Below are 20,084 nucleotides of genomic sequence, written 5' to 3'. Positions count from 1 at the left end.
TTAACTACTTTAAAAGATTAAGGTTTCTATTCATGGAGAAAGTTCTCCTCAAATAGAAGCACAAAGGCTGGGTGTGATGGTGTATACCTATAATCCCAGTGCTTAGGAAGCTGAAGCTAGAAGACTGTGAGTTCAAAGTCAGCCTGGGCTACACAGTGAGACCTATCAATAACCCCAAAAGACATTCCTTGATTAGAATTCTAAGGGCTGGTAATGTAGATCAGTGGTATATATCTGCTTAGCATACATAAGGCCCTGAGTTTGATCCCTAGCACAAAAGAAAGGAAGAATCAGATTTGTAGTTATCTCATTCTCTCATCTCTTCACTAGGTTTTTTACCAGTTTACAATCCAGGACATCTGCATACTTTCAGTCTTTTCACAGTAGCAGGGTTATACATTACCGAACCCAAACTCAAAAAAAAAACAAAAAAACAAAAAACAGAGAAATCAGGCAAGTATTAGAACTCTTCCTCAGACACTGCCAGTAGGACTTACTGTTGCAATTTCTCAAGCTCCTCTGCCTCCTGCTCGGCAGCACTCTTGCATGTCACAGGCCTTGCTCGTAATTTCGTCTGCAGTACTGGAGTCTGAGGATCTCTGGAGATTTTGGTCACAGAAGACTTGGAGGGTAAGAGGCCTGTAAAACAGAGATCACAGACATTCACCTAGTTCTGCAAGATCCAATTTATCTTCTAAGTGCTGACTCAAATAGGCAGATGAGAAATGGGTAAGTCAAGAGTACTTGGCCCTCTATATTCAGCTCAGCTTATGTCAGATAAATGCTCACTCCCTTCTTCCTGTCACCTTTGGTGAAGGTAGGCAGCCTCTAGGTAAACTCTCTTGCCACCTTCTAAATTTAAAATCTAGTTGGGGCTAGAAATGTGGCTTAGTAGTAGAGTGCTGGCCTAACATGCATGAAGCCCTGGGTTCCACTCCTCAGTACCACATAAACAGAAAAAGCCAGAAGTGGTGCTGTGGCTCAAGTGGTAGAGCGCTAACCTTGAGTGAAAGAAGCTCAGGGACAGTGCCCAGGCCCTGAGTTCAAGCTCCAGGACTGGCACAAAAATACCCAACAACAACAACAACACGAATGCACTAATGCCATCATTACCATTCATCATTCATTTATCTAAAGAGAGACAATCCTCACAATTTTCCTAAATATTTCTAATGAGTCTCTTAGTAGATCTGACTATATAACAGTGAAAGATAAAAACCAAATCTAGCTGCTGGTAGCTTACACCTGTAATCCTAGCTACTCAGAAGGGCTGAGATCTGAGGATTGTTATTCAAAGCCAGCCCATGCAGGAAAGTCCAAGAGACTCTTACCTCCAATAACCACCAGAAAACTGGAAGTGGTGCTATGACTCAAAGTGGCAAAGTACTAGCCTTGCGCTGAAGAGCTCAGGGACAGAGCCCAGGCCCAGGTTCAAGCCCCATGGAGGGGAAAAAAAAACACCTAATGCCCTGGTGGCTCACGCCTACAATCCTAACTACTCAGAAGGCGGAGATCTGACCATTACAGTTCAAAACAGCCAAGGCAGGAAAGTACTTAAGGCACAAGCCACTGCCGCCAGGCTACAACTTGTCTTATTTCTAAAATAAGTAAACTTTTCTGTTGTTGTTGTTGTTCTGTTTCTGGGACTTGAACTCAGCACTTGGGCAATAGTCTCGAGCTATTTTTTAAAATTTTGCTCAATACTAGTATACTATCACTTGAGCCACAGCTCCATTTCTGGCTTTCTGGTAGTTGAAGATAAGAGACTCAAGTACTTTCCTGAGATCTGAGGATCTGTGGTTCAAAGCCAGCCTGCATGACAGACAAAAAAAAAAGAGAGAGAGAGAGAAAGTTTCAAATATGTATGTATTTTAAGGATACTTGCGTGTTTTCCTTTTCTTTGTAGGACTGAGCCTCAGGCATGCTGAACAAAGGCACCACCACATGTAACAATAATTTAGCTGTAACTGTACAGTTTTATTTCTGTGGGTTGTGGGGCTTGAACTCCGGGCCTGAGTGCTATCCCTGAACCTCTTTGTGCTTAAGGCTAGTGCTCTACCCCTTGAGTCATAGCAGTTTATTGGAGATAAAAGTCTCACTGGGACTTTTCTGCCTGGGATGGCTTAGATCCTCAGATCTCTGCCTCCTGAATAGCTAGATTTATAGTCGTGAGCCACCAGCATCTGACACTGCACAGTTTGTTTTTTTGGTAGAATGTTTGGTAGGACAGTCAGCCCTGAGACTTTTCTCCAATGAGGGCTGTTCTCTCTAACCCTTTTATCTAGGGGGAATGTATCAGAAGTCATATTTTATTAGACACAGCCTTCTTGGTCCCCCAGAACAATTTTTATTTGGTTTTGAGAGCCCTGAGGCTTGAACTCAGGGCCTGAGCACTGTCCCTGGCTTCTTTTTGCTCAAGGCTAGCACTCTACCATCTGAGCCACAGCGCCACTTCTGTCTTTTTAAATGGTACTGAGGAATCAAACCCAGGGCTTCATGCATGCTAGGCAAACACTCTACCACTAAGCCACATTCCCAGCCCCAGACTTATTATATTATTCTTTAGAATTCTCTCACATAGTCACCACCAAATCTGCAAAGTCAGCAGCATTTGCACTCATTCCCCTCAACTTTGCATCTTCCTTTCAAAGAATAATCATTGCTATGCTTCTAGAAGGAAACTTACTAAAACCTTCCTGCTTGCTCCTCAAATGATATCTGTTAGGGGTTCTTTTATGGAAGGCTTCAACTTGCTGTGCGAGGGGCACATATGCAGAAGTTGTTTCATCAAATGTTCTCTTCTTTCCTTGGGACAGGTTGAAAGGCTTAATAATCGTACATCCCTTAGTCGCTCTAGCCTGTAAAGAGAAGTTATTCCCCATGTTAGATGTTATAAAAGGGTATAAATCTACTACAAGCCTCATATTCAGCATAGCAATCAAAGTAAAAAGAACCTATATAAAGTCAAGATCACTATATCCAAAGTTTGTCAATCCTTAAGCAAGGGTAGAATCAGCCTAACACTTAAATAGAGAGTACATTCTGCAATAGTACATAGCCAGTTTTTCCAAGGATGTCAATGTTTCCAACTAGTCAGTAGCAAACTTTCTTAGAATTTAAAGAAAAAGCTGCAATGGTAGAAAGGTATCCCACTCCAAATCCACTAAAAACAAAACAAAATGAACAAAAAACCCCAACACCATGCCTATGGGTCCACATAAGTTTAGGCAAATATCACCTAATTAGAATCACTAATTCTTTTCTCTTGTCTATTGCTCTAGCTAGGAACTCCAGCACTATTATTGAATAATAGGAGGGGAGGAGAAAGGTATACTACTTGTCTTGTTCCTAATTTTAGAGGAAATAGCTTTAGGTTTTCTTGTCAAGAATCCTTTAACAGGGGCTGGGGATATAGCCTAGTGGCAAGAGTGCCTGCCTCGGATACACGAGGCCCTAGGTTCGATTCCCCAGCACCACATATACAGAAAACGGCCAGAAGCGGCGCTGTGGCTCAAGTGGCAGAGTGCTAGCCTTGAGCGGGAAGAAGCCAGGGACAGTGCTCAGGCCCGGAGTCCAAGGCCCAGGACTGGCCAAAAAAAAAAAAAAAGAATCCTTTAACAGGTGCTGGGAATATGGCCAAGTGGCAAGAGTGCTTGACTCATATACATGAAGCCCTGGGTTCGATTCCCCAGCACCACCTACATATAAAAAAGGCCAGAAGTGGCGCTGTGGCTCAAGTGGCAGAGTGCTAGCCTTGAGCAAAGAGAAGCCAGGGACAGTGCTCAGGCCCTGAGTCCAAGGCCCAGGACTGGCAAAAAAAAAAAAAAAAAAAAAGAATCCTTTAACAGCCAAGGTATCAGCGCCACTTCTGGCCATTTTCAATATATGTGGTGCTTAGGAATCGAACCCAGAGCTTCATGGATAAGAGGCAAGCACTCTTGCCACTAGGTCATATTCCTAGCCCAAAACAGAATTTTTATCTACCTTAACTCAAACAACAGACTTCTTTCAATAACACTAACAAATGCTACACCTGAATCCTAAATTAGCAAAAAGAATATTCATGGAACTTATCAGCTTACAGGAGAAGGATGATGCTTTCGCAGTCCAGAGGTAAAGTTTACTTCCTTGTACTCCTCCTGGTTCTTAGTATGCTGTTTAATTCGCTCATCTGTGCGGAAGTAGAAGTCAACAGGTTTGGTGACCTGGCTCACTGATTTCTTCACAGGTTGCCCTGAGTGTGGAGCAGAGTAAAACATCCAAAAACATTAAGAACAGAGAACAATTGTTAGCTCATTTATACTATAGACATTTTAGTATTCCTGTTACCACGTATCTCCTTTGTTCACTATAGATCTATAACACAAAACTTGAAACAATAGTCGGGGACACTAACTAATAGATGAGTCCTATTTGGTGTGAAGCCTTTTGGTCAGATATAAACCAGGTAACACAGGGAGGAAAGAAATCTCATTATAGTCAGAGCTCTGAAAAGACAAGTCACCGGATGGATTTACTCTATGTGTGCACATGTGCTATGTGTGTGTGTGTCTGGTTGTGTGTCTTGCCCAGGGTCTCATGCATGCTAGCCAATTCCATTCAAGTCTTGAACTACATTCCTTAACCCTATGGATGGACTGACTTAACCCTAAGGACCGACTTAAAAAGAAAACTAAACTCAGCCTCTCCAAGAGGTTCTTTTCTAAATGAGTAAGCAAAGCAGAACCTTAGGGTTCTGGCTATACAAATAATAAAAAGAACTCTAGGGGCTGGCCTAGTGGCAAAAGTGCTTGTCTCCCATACATGAAGCCCTGGGTTCAATTCCCCAGCACCACATATATAGAAAATGGCTGGAAGTGGCACTGTGGCTCAAGTGGCAGAGTGCTAGCCTTGAGCAAAGAAGCCAGGGACAGTGCTTAGGCCCTGAGTCCAAAGCCCCAGGACTGGCAAAAAAAAAAAAAAAAGAACTCTATGCCTGTCAGAGCAAAGAACTGTGACCACTCCCCTCCCTCATTATATCATTTCCTCAGTAGCTACAATTTGCCTCAGCTCTCTTCTCCTCAGCCTTTAGGTCAAAATGGAGTAACAGTTAACAGAAAAACTGGACTGGGCTCTTGAGTCTCTGGCCTCAGGCCTGTCATTTCCCTTAACAATATATGTGTCTATTAAGTGCCTTGCTTTATCGCATTTAAAAAATAAAACAAAACAGGCACCCTGAAAACACTAAAGGAAGGAGTAGGAGAAACACTTGGGCTCCTTGGCACAGGACAGAACTTCCTTAACAAAGACCCTGAAAGGCTACAAATCAAAGAAAGGTTGGACAAATGGGACTGCATCAAACTGCAGAGCTTCTGCACGGCAAAGGACATAGCTCTCAAGATAAACAGAAAGCCCACAGACTGGGAGAAGATCTTTACCGGACATTCAACAGACAAAGGCCTCATCTCTAAAATATATGCAGAACTAAAAAAATTACCTTCTTCCAAAACAAAACCGCAAAGAACCAATAGCCCCCTCATCAAGTGGGCTAAAGACTTACAAAGAAACTTCTCTGATGAGGAAATGAGAATGGCCAATAGACATATGAAAAAATGCTCTACATCACTGGCCATAAAGGAAATGCAAATCAAAACAACATTGAGATTCCATCTCACCCCAGCAAGAATGTCATATATCAAGAAAACTAATAATAACAATTGTTGGAGGGAATGTGGCCAAAAGGGAACCCTACTTCATTGTTGGTGGGAATGTAAACTGGTTCAGCCACTCTGGCAAGCAGTATGGAGATTCCTCAGAAGGCTCAATATAGAACTCCCCTATGACCCAGCAGCCCCACTGTTGGGTATCTATCCAAAAGCCCACAAACAAAATCACAGTAATGCCACCAGCACAACAATGTTCATCGCAGCACAATTTGTCATAGCGAGAATCTGGAACCAACCCAGATGCCCCTCCATAGATGAATGGATCAGGAAAATGTGGTACATATACACAATGGAATTTTATGCCTCTATCAGAAAGAATGACATTGTTCCATTTGTAAGGAAATGGAAGGACTTGGAAAAAGTTATACTAAGTGAAGTGAGCCAGACCCAAAGAAACATGGACTCTATGGCCTCCCTTATTGGGAATAATTAGTACAGGTTTAGGCAAGCCATAGCAGAGCATCACAAGGCCCAATAGCTATACCCTTAGGAACACATAAGATGATGCTAAGTGAAATGAACTCCATGTTATGGAAACAAGTGATATATCACAGTTGTAACTACTTTCAACGTCCTATGTGTATGTGTAGTTTCTATTATTGATGATGTTCTTGTATCACCTTCCTATGGTTGTACCTACACTATCTCTGTAATCTTATCTGAGTATATTGGAAACCGTGTTTACTGGTATTGGAAGTAGGAAATTCAAAGGGAATACCAAATTTGAGAGACACAAGGTAAAAAAAAGAGAAATAACTACAAAAGCAATACTTGCAAAACTGTTTGGTGTAAGTGAACTGAACAACTGGGGGGGAGGGAAAGGAGGGGAGGGAGGGGGGCATGAGGGACAAGGCAACAAACAGTACAAGAAATGTATCCAATGCCCAACGTATGATACCGTAACCTCTATGTACATCAGTTTGATAATAAAAATTTGAGAAAAAAAAATAAAATAAAACAAAAACAACAACAGCAACAACAACAACAACAACAAAAAAAAAACCACACCAGCCACCTGTGGCTCCTAGCTACTCAGGAGGCTGGGATCTGCGGATCTCAGTGCGAAGCCAGTCTGGGCAGAAAAGTTCCCATGGGACTCTTATCTCCAATTAACCACTCAAAAACTGGCAATGGCACAGTGGCTTAAGTGATAAAGGGCCAACCTTGAGCACAAAGAGGAGCAGGAACAGGACCCAGACCCGGAGTTCAACACAACCACCAACAACACAAAATAAATAAATAACCCTGACTTGCCCTATTACTTTATCTTCTGCCTCAATACCAATTCCTCTTTTCCTAATATGAAGAGAAAAAATGGCTCTTAAGAGGTGATGGCCACTGTTTTACTACATAACCATTGGAGTATAAATGTAGCCTTCATCCAGTCTTTTAAAATTTTTAAACTCATCTTTTTATGTGGCCCTCTGACAAGACCGTTTTTTAGGCCTTAGGGACTCCTAAAAAATCACTACCAAGGGCTGGGGATATGGCCTAGTGGCAAGAGCGCTTGCCCTGGGTTCAATTCCCCAGCACCACATATATAGAAAATGGCCAGAAGTGGCGCTGTGGCTCAAGTGGCAGAGTGCTAGCCTTGAGCAAAAGGGAGCCAGGGACAGTGTTCAGGCCCTGAGTACAAGCCCTAGGACTGGCCAAACACACACACACACACACACACACACACACACACACACACAAATCACTACTAAGGTTATAAGAAGCACTTCTCACAAATTAGATTCAACCACAGCCAAACTGACCTGCTCCTTCAAGAGCAAGCTTCTTAAATTCTTCATTTTTTTTCCGCATCTCCATCACTTCCTGCTGCATTTTCAATGTTTTCTCTAACTCTTGCTCCTCAGTACTTTTTAGAACTTTGTGCCTAAAGAGCAAAAGAGGAGAAAGGGGCTCAATGATTCAGAATAATTTGAAGGTTATTATAGGCAAAGTATTAAAGATTGTTTTGGTTTTTTCTTTTACTAAAATGTTATTGACAAGGTGATGTACAGAGGGGGTACAGTTACATAATAAGGTAGTGAGTACATTTCTTGTTAAAGACTGTTTTTAATCTATGATAAAATAATAATAAAAAACAAAAAATATTATCTAGTACACATATGAGCTTTGATTTTTTTTTCTTCTTCTTCTTCTTCTTCTACCAGTCCAGGAGCTTGAACTCAGGGCCTGGGCACTGTCCCTGAGCTTTCCTTGCTAAAGGCTACCACTTTATAATTTGAGCCACAGCTCCACTTCAGCCTTTTTTTTTGTCAGTCCTGGGGCTTGAACTCTGGATCTGAGCACTATCCCTAAGCTCCTTTTGCTCAAGGCTAGCACCCTACCACTTTGATACACAGTGCCACTTCTGACTATTTTTGTGATTAATTGGAGATAAGACTTCCCTGCCTAGGCTAGCTTCAAACTGTGATCCTCCTATCTCAGGCTCCTGAGTAGCTTACAGGTGTGAGAACCAATGATGCCCAACATTAAAGTTTTTTTTAAATAAGTACACTTGGGCTGGGGATATGGCCTAGTGGCAAGAGTGCTTGCCCTGTATACATGAGGCCCTGGGTTCAATTCCTCAGCACCACATATATAGAAAACGGCCAGAAGTGGCGCTGTGGCTCAAGTGGCAGAGTGCTAGCCTTGAGCAAAAAGAAGCCAGGGACAGTGCTCAGGCCCTGAGTCCAAGCCCCTGAACTGGCCAAAAAAAAAAAAAAAATTTAAATAAGTACACTTCATATTCATTTTTTGTGAAAAATTTCACAAATAAGATTGGTAACAAAGATCAATGTCTACAAAGCCAAAATATCTATATTGATAGAATTAACAACCATACATAGCAGAACCCAAAGGTTGTTTATTAACTGTGAAAATAAAGTATATTTTCTTAAGACCCAATGGAGCTGAAAAAACTGTGTAATTTTGGTCTTAAGAGCTTTAACTAGGGCTGGGGATATAGCCTAGTGGCAAGAGTGCCTGCCTCGGATACACGAGGCCCTAGGTTCGATTCCCCAGCACCACATATACAGAAAACGGCCAGAAGCGGCGCTGTGGCTCAAGTGGCAGAGTGCTAGCCTTGAGCGGGAAGAAGCCAGGGACAGTGCTCAGGCCCTGAGTCCAAGGCCCAGGACTGGCCAAAATAAAAAAGAGCTTTAACTAACCTTTTCCTGTTGTACTTTTTGTGTGTATGCCAGTCCTGGAGCTTGAACTCAGGGCCTGGGCACCATCCCTGAGCTTGTTTTTTGCTAAAAGCTAGTACTCTACCTGTTTGACCCACAGCTCCACTTCTGGCTTTTTTGGTGGTTATTTAGAGAAAAGTCTCATCTACTTTCCTGTCCAGGATATTTTCCCAAGCTCTAGGTGCATTATATTACAAATACACTGATTTGTATTCTAGTCATTTACCTTACAGGTGGCACACAAGTCAAAGACTGTTTGCCCTTGGCTTTCTCTGGGGAAGATCCATTCTTTTTGGAAGTACCTTGAGCACTGTCTTCTTCATCCTCCTTTGGTTTCTTTTCACTGTGAGACCTTGAGTTCAAAACAAAAAAAATACACTTTGAATTCCTAAAAGTATATTCCATAGCACCTTCCTCCCCAAACTGACTACATACGGCTCTAATATCCTCATTTTTAGGATAACAAGCATGCTTAGACTACAAGATACTCCCAAAAGCATCATCAGATCATATAGAACAATGCTTCCACTAAGTAAACTGTGAGAAAGCCCACAAGGGTCCAAGTGAGAGCTGTGCAGTAGTGATACAGGAAGTGCAAAGGGATTCTACTTGTTCATCACCAAACTATGGGCACATAGTTACCTAGATGCTAATAACTATTCCATCCCTTTCTTACTACTAAAATCCCAATTTAGAGTATAGTAGCAACAAATCCAAGATATTTTACCTAGTTCAACAAGATATAAGTATTTTACCTAGCTCAATAAGCTCTCTTGCAAACAGGAGGCCCAAGTATCAGGTTGGACAACTAAGACATAATTTAAGGGGCTGGGAATGTGGCCTAGTGGCAAGAGTGCTTGCCTCATATACATGAAGCCCTGGGTTTGATTCCCCAGCACCACATAATATAGAAAATGGCCAGAAGTGGCACTGTGGCTCAAGTGGCAGAGTGCTAGCCTTGAGCAAAAGGAAGCCAGGGACAGTGCTCAGGCCCTGAGTCCAAGGCCCAGGACTGGCAAAAAAAAAAAGACATAATTTAAGGGTTTCTGGGAAAAAACTCATTTTCCTAATATGAATTCTGCCCAAACATACTACAGAGGTATGTGTTTGTAATTTTCCTATGTTCACTCAAAGATATACATGTAAGTCCAGGACAGTTGGTCTGTAAGCCATAAGATGCCTGCCTGCCTGCCTGCCTGCCTTTAGTAGTAAGAAGCTGTGGCTACATACACTTTCATTTTCTTGGAAGGTGGAATTTCACTGGTGATGACAGGCGTTGCACATCTCTTTGCTTTCATTTGAACCTGGCATTTTTCCTTCTGTTCCAAATTCTTCTGAGCAGAGAGTCTAGTAGATCTTCTATGGGAGAGTAATTCACAACATTTATCTCATAATGAATACATCTACTATAGATATGTTCTTCAAAAATGTGAAAATTGGTCCAACTACAAAGGGCTACTAATATCTTTATTTCAGAAATCTAACCTCCTTAACAGTGTTAATATTTTGGTATATACATAACATTCCAAGTTTTTTAATACAGATGTATCCTTGTTAATTTTTTTATTAGTTATACCAGCTTATTCCACAACATGCTTTTTAAAATTTTTTGAATTGTTATTATAAAGGTGATGTACAAAAGGGTTACCATCTCATAAGTCAGGTAATGAGTACATTTCTTTTTGGACAATGTTACCCTTCCTTCACTGTCTCCCAGTTTGTTCCTCCCATCCTCACCCAGAAGTTTTGTTTGGTTTGGTTTTTGTTGCCAGTCCTGGGCTTGAACTCAGGGCCTGAGCACTGTCCCTGGCTTCTTTTTTCTCAAGGTTAGCACTCTGCCACTTGAGCCACAATGCCACTTCTGGCTTTTTCTTTTTTTTTTTGGCCAGTCCTGGGCCTTGGACTCAGGGCCTGAGCACTGTCCCTGGCTTCTTCCCGCTCAAGACTAGCACTCTGCCACTTGAGCCACAGCGCCGCTTCTGGCCGTTTTCTGTATATGTGGTGCTGGGGAATCGAACCTAGGGCCTCGTGTATCCAAGGCAGGCACTCTTGCCACTAGGCTATATCCCCAGCCCCACTTCTGGCTTTTTCTAAATAAATGTGGTGCTGAGGAATCGAACCCAGAGCTTCATGTGTATGAGACAAGCACTTTAGCACTAGGCCATATTCCCAGCTCCTACCCAGAAGTTTTATAGTCTATTTTCAACATAGTGTCTAGTGAATATAACTGTTGCATTTGTTCATTATTTGTCCCTCTATTTCTATGCCCCCTCCTTATCTCAAGGACAAAATGAACAAAGAAGACAAAACAAATCAACAACAACAAAACCCTTCTTGTTTCCATTTCCTGGAATTCATTTCAATAAATATTATTTTATTATGATCAGAGACACAGAGGCATTGCGCCTTTGTGTTCCTCCTCTGCTCTCACTATGTGTGAATCCCTAGTGTCCTGTATAATTTATCATGTGCTGGTATATTTTAGATCTAGCTCCCACACATGAGAGAAAACATGGGCTGTTGGTTTCTCAGACACTGGCTTACCTCATTTAAATATACTTTACACTTGGGAAAAAGCAGAAAAAGAAAGCAGAGAAAAAGAAAACAATGGCAGGAAAGGGGATGGGAGGGGAGGGGAGGGGAGGGGAGGGAGGGGAGGGGAGGGGAGGGGAGGGAAAAAATAAGGCCCAGCACTGGTGCTCACATATGTAATTGTCCCAACTATCTGGGAAGCTAAAAAACGAAAGGATCAAGGTTAACCAACAGGCGAGTCAAAATACTGAAATACTAACAAGTATTTGCTTAACAGTTGAGAATGCAGCTCAGTGCTAGAATGTTTTCCCACCATAGGCAAGATACTGGGTTCCATCCCCTGCATGAATGAATAAATTAATGCATATATGACTATGTAAATATTTAAAAGACATAAAGTAGAAACATAACAATAACAAAAAACAGGTGAAATGTATCAATTATATTAATATTAATGTATAATATTAATTGCCAATAAAAATTATATTAATGTATTAATCATGTGCTACTGCTATATTAATTATAATACAAAAATAGTAAACATAAATTATAAAAATTTTAAGCCAAAAGCCAGGATTATCAGACTAGATATAAAAGCAAGATCTTGATAAGTGCTATCCAAGAACATAGACTACAAAACCAAAAGCAGGCTGGGCATGTGGCCCAGTGATAAGACTGTACTCCAGGCTCAATCTCCATTTGTCACCATAAAAAAATTAAACAACAGGCCTGGGAATGAAGCTTAGTGGTAGAGTACTTGCTAGCATGTATGAAGCCCTGGGTTCAATTCCTCAGTACCACATAAACAGAAAAAGCCACATAAACAGTACCACATAAACAGAAGTAGCACTGTGGCTCAAGTGGTAGAGTGCTAGCCTTGAGCAAAAGAGGCCAGGGACAATGCTCAGGCCCTGAGTCCCAAGCCCCAGGACTGGCAAAAAAAAAAGTTTAATACTAAGGAACAAAAGGAGCTATTTTACATCAGAAAAATGTAAAAATTATATTCAAACAGGCTTTTAGATCATGCATGAATTCTGGCTCTGCAACTTAATATCTATGAGCTTACCTAAATTAAGCTTACAGACTGCAATTCCTAAATGCTAAATGAAATAAAGAATCTTAGTATGGACACCAAGAAGTTGATCGGTTGATCTTTTTCTGAACATTATTATACTAACAACTTTTGAGTTCCTAAAAACAATCTTACCTCTGAGGCTGGGCTGGAGTATGTTTTGATATGGCTCCCTCAAGTTCCAAGGAAGAACAAACACTTGATGGAACAGAATGTTCTATAAGATTTTCTTTTTCTGCATCTTTATAATAAGTGTTGTCAACTGTGGGAGAACAAAAACTAGTCAGTACTCAAATCCCAAAGAAATGAATTGGAAAGGAGATATGTGTGTGTGTGCATGCGTGTCTGCATATGACAATATAAAACTAGATTGAAATCATACACACACACACACACACACACACACACACACACACACATATTTCTTTACTAAGCAATGAAGTCATTAGTTCCAGTAAAATCTTTTTTTGCCAATCCTGGGGCTTAAACTCAGGGTCTGGGCACTGTCCCTGAGCTTCTTTTGCTCAAAGCTAGTGCTCTACTACTTGAGCTGCAGCACCATTTCTGGCTTTTTCTGTCTATGTGGTACTAAGGAATGGAACCCAGGGCTTCCTGCAGGCTAAGCAAGCATTCTACCACTAAGCCACATTCCCAACCCAGTTCCAGTAAAATCTTATGCTGAAACTTTAAGGCTTTTTTATTCTATTCAATGATAGAAATCACTGGATGTAAAACAGCCTTAAACTGAAAGTGATAGTAGCATAAATGAGTTACTACTGCAACCCTTTTTAAATTGCAACCCTTTTTTAAATTCAGAAACACAAAGACTATAATAGAAAATTTACCACACTGAATGAGCTTCCCTAAAGATATAGTGTGTGAGCCACTGCCATTTCATCTATGTCAGGTAAAATATTCCACTTAGTGCTAAAGTCCTTGTGCAAGAAAAATAAATACCAAACCTGGCACTGGTGGCTCACGCCTGTAATCCTAGCTACTCAGGAGGCTTAGATCTGAAGGCCCCAGCAAGAAAGTCCATGAGACTTTTATCTACAAAAAGCTGGAAGTGGTGCTGTGGCTCAGGTGGCAAAGTGCTAGCCTTGAGCAATAAGAAGCTCAGGGACAGAACCCAGACCCTGAACTGAGTTCAAGCCCCAGGATGGGTACAAACAAACAAAACCAAAAAAAAGGAAGGATACCACAGTTCTTGTTCAGATTCTAAACTGAATAGATATCACTGTACCCAAGCATTATTTGAAAGTCCACCTAGCAGCTCAGACTATAAACTACATATATTCACTGAAAATATGGCTCTGATAAGATGGGATTAAGGACAATTTCAAAATAACTTTGAAACGCTCTCAACAGATTATGGTAATAGTTGTGTAATTCTGAATACAGTGAAAAACACTCATATATATATATACTATGTATGGGTTAATTATAACTAAATGGAACTATTTTTTAATGAATCATTTTTAAGAGGATTTATGACCTCTTAAAGCACGATTCTCATGATCAGACAATATTTTACAAATTTAGTAACTGCCACATGACTCAAAGAATTTTTGTACGGTGTTAAGCAGTACACTCTTTTCTCAGGGTATTTTGTTCCTAAAAAGACCTAAGTTAGGTTACATTAAATTTTGTCATTAAAAAGACAACAGTTGGAGCTGGGAATATGACCTAGTGGCAAGAGTGCTTGCCTCGCATACATGAAGCCCTGGGTTCAATTCCCCAGCACCACATATATAGAAAATGGCCAGAAGTGGCGCTGTGGCTCAAGTGGCAGAGTGCTAGCCTTGAGCAAAAAGAAGCCAGGGACAGTGCTCAGGCCTTGAGTCCAAGCCCCAGGACTGGCCAAAAAAAAACAGACAACAGTTGTGCATCTGGCAGTAAAATTCTGTATTACCTTAAGTTCAAAGAGTTACATCTTCATCATGGAAAAAAATAGCCTATTTCGCCAATAAGAAACCAACAGGTAGGGCACTTAAGATTATTTTCCCAGATCCTCAAGCTCCCAGAACATTTCTCACCTTTCTAACTACAAAGTTTTTTTCTAAAACGTTTTCTTACCTGGTTTCAAAGGTGTGGTACCACCTTGCTGAAGTTTAGCTTTTCTCAAAGAAGTCTTGGCAGGAAAAAGCTCCCCGATCCCATTGTTCCCAGGAAACGTGTTCTCCAAGTTGGCCTTCTTGTCTGTGAAAAGGTAAGATCATTCAAACTATCATTCAGGAAGCAAAACAAGTCAGCACCATGCATTTAAAATGGAGAGTAAAACCCCTTTCCAGCACTCTTCCAACTCATTTAGCAAGAACAAGTGAAGTTCTAGCAACCAAAATGTGTGTCTTATATATCAGAGATAGACTGTAAAATTACAAGAAAACTAGCAACATTAAACTATAGAAAAGGCAAAGTTCAGATTCTCTATTGTTAATAGCTCCTTATCTTTGTTGATACAGTTAGAATTATACAAACAGTGTCTGGCCTTATCTACCACCCAAATACATCATGTTCATGCTCCTTTAAAAAAAAAAAAAAGCAACTGTAACCACCAGAAACTGAAGGATTACAAGGGACATCTTTTACTCATAATGTTTCTCACCAGCTGGGGTGATCAGACAAGAATGTGGGGTACGTGAGAGTGAAGCAAGGCTAGGTTTTCTCAAGAAATTTTATCTTAGGTTGTGCTGTGTCCAAAGGTAAGGGCAAAACACTGAATGGTTATAGTCCATGGAGAGGATGAGGATGGGTCAGCCCAGTAATAATTACTGTGTATATAAACTATGATTTCAACTGTATATAAACTGATATGACTATTTGAAAGAAAACCACAAAGTAATACGCTAGAATTAAAGTTTGAAAAATCATGGGATAAATTTTAGAAACTACAGCCAGGTACCAGTGGCTCAAGCCTGTAAACCTAGGAACTCAGGAGGCTGAGATCTGAATGAAGACTGTGGTTGGAAGCCAGCCTGGGCAAGAAAGTCCATGAGATTTTGGTCTCCAATTAACCACTCAGAAAAGGCTGGAAGTTAAGTGTCATTGGTATATTAGATGTTTGCTCTTCATGCTTTTGTAATTTAATTTTCATTCAAAGTGGTTTTTGCCTTTGGTACAACTAGATTAAAACACTGTGTCCTAACATACTGTATATAAACAAAACAATATGCTTTGTTAGAGGAAATTTTCTTTTCTTTGAAATGTAGTCATTTTTGTTCAGTTCAGTTAGGTTGTTTAAAAACAAGATGCCATTTGAAATTTCTTTTGCATCAAGATGTATGCAAAACATTGATGCAGTGCATCACAAATGAAAGTTTGTATTTAATGAGGAGGTGCTTTACATTGTAATTTTTGGTGTTTTTTGGAAAAGTTCCATTTAGATCTACTATGAAGCTGCTCATTTTTTTTTATTAATTAAAAAATATTTTGGGGGGCTGGGGATATGGCCTAGTGGCAAGAAAGCTTGCCTCCCATACATGAAGCCCTAGGTTCGATTCCCCAGCACCACGTATACGGAAAACGGCCAGAGGGGCGCTGTGGCTCAGGTGGCAAAGTGCTAAGCCTTGAGCGGGAAGAAGCCAGGGACAGTGCTCAGTCCCTGAGTGCAAGGCCCAGGACTGGCCAAAAAAAATATATATATATTTTTTTTTTTGACACAGTGTTGTGCAAAAGGGGTACAGTTACATAATAGGGCAGTGTGTACATTTCTTGTGATATCTTACACCCTGTTTTTCTTTCCCTTCCCTAGATCAGGTAGACATATATACAACACACAGTGTACCAAAAACATATACAGTATCCACGTGGCCTACACCAAAAGAAATTCACTTAGTACTTTAAATGTAACGTCAACAATAGAGTTTGCTTACCCTTATCTTATATGAACATAAATACACAGCTTTTGGGCTATTGTGATCCACTGAGAGGTCTATTTTTGACCTTTATATGTTGAGTAGTTGTTTGGTTTTAGTTACATAATGTAGGGTCGCTGACCCAATCCTGTGGGAATTACCATTTGACAAGAAGTTTTTGGATTCACAGACCTGGTCTCTACTGTCTCCCCCTCCCCCCACCTTAACAGTCATATATCAAGGAGATCATGCCTCTTTGTTTTCTGTGTTCTAGGCTTATCTTGCTCAACATTATTTGTTCAAGTTCTGACCATTTCCCTGCGAATAACAGTATTTCACCATTCCTAATCGCTATGTAGTATTCCATTGTGTATAGGTACCAATTTTTTGGATCCATTCATCTGTGGAGGGGCATCTGGGTTGTTTCCATATTTTGGCTATTGTGAATTGTGCAGTGATAAACATGGAAGTGCAGATGTCTTTTTGATATCTTGGGACCTGTTGTTCAGAATAGATGCCTAGGAGTGGTATGGCTGGGTCATAGGGTAGGTCTATGTTGAGCTTTTTGAGGAACCTCCATACTGTTCTCCAAAGTGGTTGTACTAATTTGCACTCCCACCAACAAAGGAGAAGGGTTCCTCTTTCCCTACATCCCCCCTCCAGCATTTGTTGTTGCCTGAGTTCAGAGTATAGGCCATTCTAACTGGAGTGAGGTGGTATCTCTGGGTTGTTTTTATTTGCATTTCCTTTACTGCCAGGGATGTTGAACATTTCCTCATATGTTTGCCATTTTTATCTCTTCTCTTGTGAAGTCTCTCTTTAGCTCCTTTGCCCATTTCCTAATTGGTTTTTTTGGCCAGTCCTGGGCCTTGGACTAAGGGCCTGAGCACTGTCCCTGGCTTCTTTTTGCTCAAGGCTAGCACTCTGCCACTTGAGCCACAGCACCACTTCTGGCCGTTTTCTGTATATGTGGTGCTGGGGAATCGAACCCAGGGCCTCATGTATACATGGCAAGCTCTCTTGCCACTAGGCCATATCCCCAGCCCCCTAATTGGTTTATTGGGCTTGGAGGGGCTTAGTTTTTTGAGTTCTCTGTAGATGACGGCTATTAGGCCTTTGTCTGTTGCTGTGCTAGTAAAGATCCTTTCCCGTATGGTTGGCTGTCTTTCTAGTTTGGTGGCTATGTCTTTAGCAGAAACTTTTTATTTTGTACTAGTCCCATTTGTCGAGTCTCTCCCCTATCTGTTGTGCCCCTGGGACTCTATTCAGGAAGTTCCTTCCTGTGTCTATAAATTCTAGCTCTCTGTCCTTCAGTAGTTTCAAGGATTCAGATCTGATGTTGAAGTGAAGCTGTTCATTTTTAACAAATAAAATGTAACAGGTTCCACATGGAAAAAAAAAAAAAAGAAGGCTGGAAGTGGTGCTATGGCTCAAGTGGTAGAGTGCTAGTCTTGAGCACAAAGAGGCTGGAACAGCATCCAGGCCTTGAGTTCAAGCCCAGCCCAAGACAGTTAAAAAAAAAACAAACAAAAATTAGGTTCTATGGCAGCCATTCCTCTCTTCCCTCCTGGCTTTGGGCTCCCAGAAGCGGCTCCAGTCATGAGGGACCAGCAGCATGGCCAGTATTCCCAATGAGTTTATCTCTCAATCCCAAACCTCTCCTCAATGGACTAACAGGAAAGCCAGTGATGGTGAAGCTTAAATGGGGAATGGAATACAAAGACTACCTGCTATCTGTAGAGAGCTATATGAACATGCAGCTTGCAAATACAGAAAAATACATCGATGGTGCATTGTCTGGACACCTAGGTAAAGTTTCTAATAAGGTGTAACATGTCCTTTATGAAGGAGGAGGGGGGAAATGAGAGAATAGCCACTTGGGGAATCTATATATTCTTCTTCTAGACAATAATTTTTCCAATCTGACTGTGACAAAGGTGTGCTGAAGGAAAAGATGGGACAGGAGAGAATGGTGCCTTTTTGTGGGATATATATATGTATGTATATATTTCTAGACAATAAAAATTTGTCAGCCAGAAAGAGGAAAAAAAAATAGAAACTGCATTTAACATTATTGTTATAGTAATGTTCCTAACCTCAGGATGCTGAAATCTGAGGATCACAATTCGAAGGTAGTCCCAGCAGGAAAGTATGTGAGACTCTTATCTCCAATATGCTATTCAGAAAAAGCTGCAAGAAGTGCTGTTGCTAGGTTTCTTGGTGACACAACACAAGGTCTCTTGGTACAAATAGAAGAAGTTCATATTCTAGGTAGTTGTCGTTGTGGTTTTTGAGCTGGTCCTGGGGCTTATATTCAGGGCCTGGGCACTGGCTATCTCTGAGCTTTTATGCTAAAGGGCAGTGATCTACCGCTTGAGCAATATCTCCAGTTCTGGCTTTTGAATCTAACTTGAGGTAAGAATCTCATGGACTTTCCTGCTCGGACTAGCTTCAAATTACAATTCTCAGATCTCATCCTCCAGAGTAGCTAAGGTGTGAGCCACCTGTGCTAGCTCTAGTTATTTTCTTGCAATCTTTGCAACCTTGCACAAAGAAAGCCACTAACACTTCGAATAACCAAAGAAACAAGACACTTACCAAACCATGAGTCTACATTTTCAGTATCTTCCTCAGTATTCAAAGAGGTAAAATTGATGAAGTCCGAGGGGGCATCAAAGGAATAAGGAGTTGTAACTTGTGACATTGTGTCACCCTTATATAGAAGAGCAGATTTTCCCAGTATTTACGGTCACTCTTCTTAACAGGCCACCTTTTGAGGGAAGAATGGTTCAGAAATTTAGTTGCACATTAATATAAGGTACAGATTTCCCTAGAAACTACCTTGATTTTACTACCACATTGTAATTTTAAAAAGCATCAAGAAAATACATGTCATTGTGTCAAATCAATATAAAAGTTAAGGGGTTTGTTATTGTGCTGTTTGGTGGTTAGGGATCTGTTTAGAACCAAAAAAGGGCTTTTTCTTTTTTTGATTGGGGGAAGGGAAAGAGGTGCCAGTGCTTGAACTCAGGTCCTGGGCATTGTCCTTGAGCTTTCTCACTCAAGGCTGGCATTCCACCACTTGAGCCACAGCTCTACTTCAAACTTTTTGGTGGTTAACTGGAGGCAAGAGTCTTACAGATTACTTTGAACCATGATCCTTAGATGCCACTGGTACCAGGCCAAAAGAGGCCTTTTTTTTTTTTTTTGCCAGTCCCGGGGCTTGAATTCAGGGCCTGAGCACTGTCCCTGGCTTCTTTTTGCTCAAGGCTAGAACTCTACCACTTGAGCCTCAGTGCCACTCTGACCTTTTCTATTTATGTGGTGCTGAGGAATTGAACCTAGGGCTTCATGTATATGGGGCAAGCACTCTTGCCACTAGACCATATTCCCAGCCCCCCTGCCTTTTTTTTGCTCATGGCTAGCACTCTACCACTAAGCCACAGTGCCACTTGCAGCTTTTTCTGTTTATATGGTGCTGAAGAATCGTACTCAGGGCTTCATGCATGCTAGGCAAGGACTCTACCACTAAGCCACATTCCCAGCCCCTCCCTGAGCTTGCAAATCTCTATGGACTTTCCCAGTTTTCACCTATTGCAACTGTAATATCTCCAAAGCCATGGTGCTTTATTTACATCTCTGTTATACTTTGAGGATTTTTGTTTGTTTTGTTGGTCATGGGGCTTGAACTCAGGGTCTGGGCACTGTCCCTGAGCTTTTTCACTCAAGGTTGGCAGTCTACCAC

At 41.1% G+C, this 20,084-nt stretch overlaps 2 protein-coding genes and 1 non-coding gene across 5 annotated transcripts in view; 1 reads left to right on the top strand and 2 right to left on the bottom strand.

The window, feature by feature from the left end:
* The window catches only part of Tpx2 (TPX2 microtubule nucleation factor), a 52,335-nt gene that overhangs the window by 16,682 nt on the left and 15,569 nt on the right, over window positions 1–20,084 (bottom strand). For 2 of the 3 annotated variants that reach the window (XM_048348963.1, XM_048348962.1), the window contains exons 2-10: window positions 18,938–19,109; window positions 14,562–14,684; window positions 12,621–12,747; window positions 10,112–10,240; window positions 9,108–9,233; window positions 7,463–7,584; window positions 4,083–4,234; window positions 2,687–2,858; window positions 498–639 (exon numbers count right to left, since the gene is read on the bottom strand). In XM_048348963.1, the coding sequence (XP_048204920.1) occupies window positions 498–639; window positions 2,687–2,858; window positions 4,083–4,234; window positions 7,463–7,584; window positions 9,108–9,233; window positions 10,112–10,240; window positions 12,621–12,747; window positions 14,562–14,684; window positions 18,938–19,043 (1,199 nt within the window). In that variant the 5' untranslated portion in view covers window positions 19,044–19,109. Of the gene's footprint in view, window positions 1–497; window positions 640–2,686; window positions 2,859–4,082; window positions 4,235–7,462; window positions 7,585–9,107; window positions 9,234–10,111; window positions 10,241–12,620; window positions 12,748–14,561; window positions 14,685–18,937; window positions 19,111–20,084 lie in introns of all 3 variants that reach the window. The other variant, XM_048348964.1, reaches the window with a different exon arrangement.
* LOC125354017 lies at window positions 2,213–2,340 on the bottom strand. The gene has a single exon (XR_007211409.1). It is a non-coding gene; the product is annotated as a small Cajal body-specific RNA 4 (non-coding RNA).
* Window positions 17,970–18,171, top strand: LOC125352410 (small nuclear ribonucleoprotein F-like). Its single transcript, XM_048347500.1, has one exon. The coding sequence runs from the start codon at window positions 17,971–17,973 to the stop codon at window positions 18,169–18,171; it is 201 nt and encodes a 66-aa protein (XP_048203457.1). The 5' UTR covers window position 17,970.

The sequence above is a fragment of the Perognathus longimembris genome, chromosome 6 (genome assembly GCF_023159225.1).
Source record: "Perognathus longimembris pacificus isolate PPM17 chromosome 6, ASM2315922v1, whole genome shotgun sequence".
Classification (NCBI taxonomy): Eukaryota; Metazoa; Chordata; class Mammalia; order Rodentia; family Heteromyidae; genus Perognathus; species Perognathus longimembris.
This window is presented reverse-complemented; position numbering and strand designations above follow the sequence as displayed.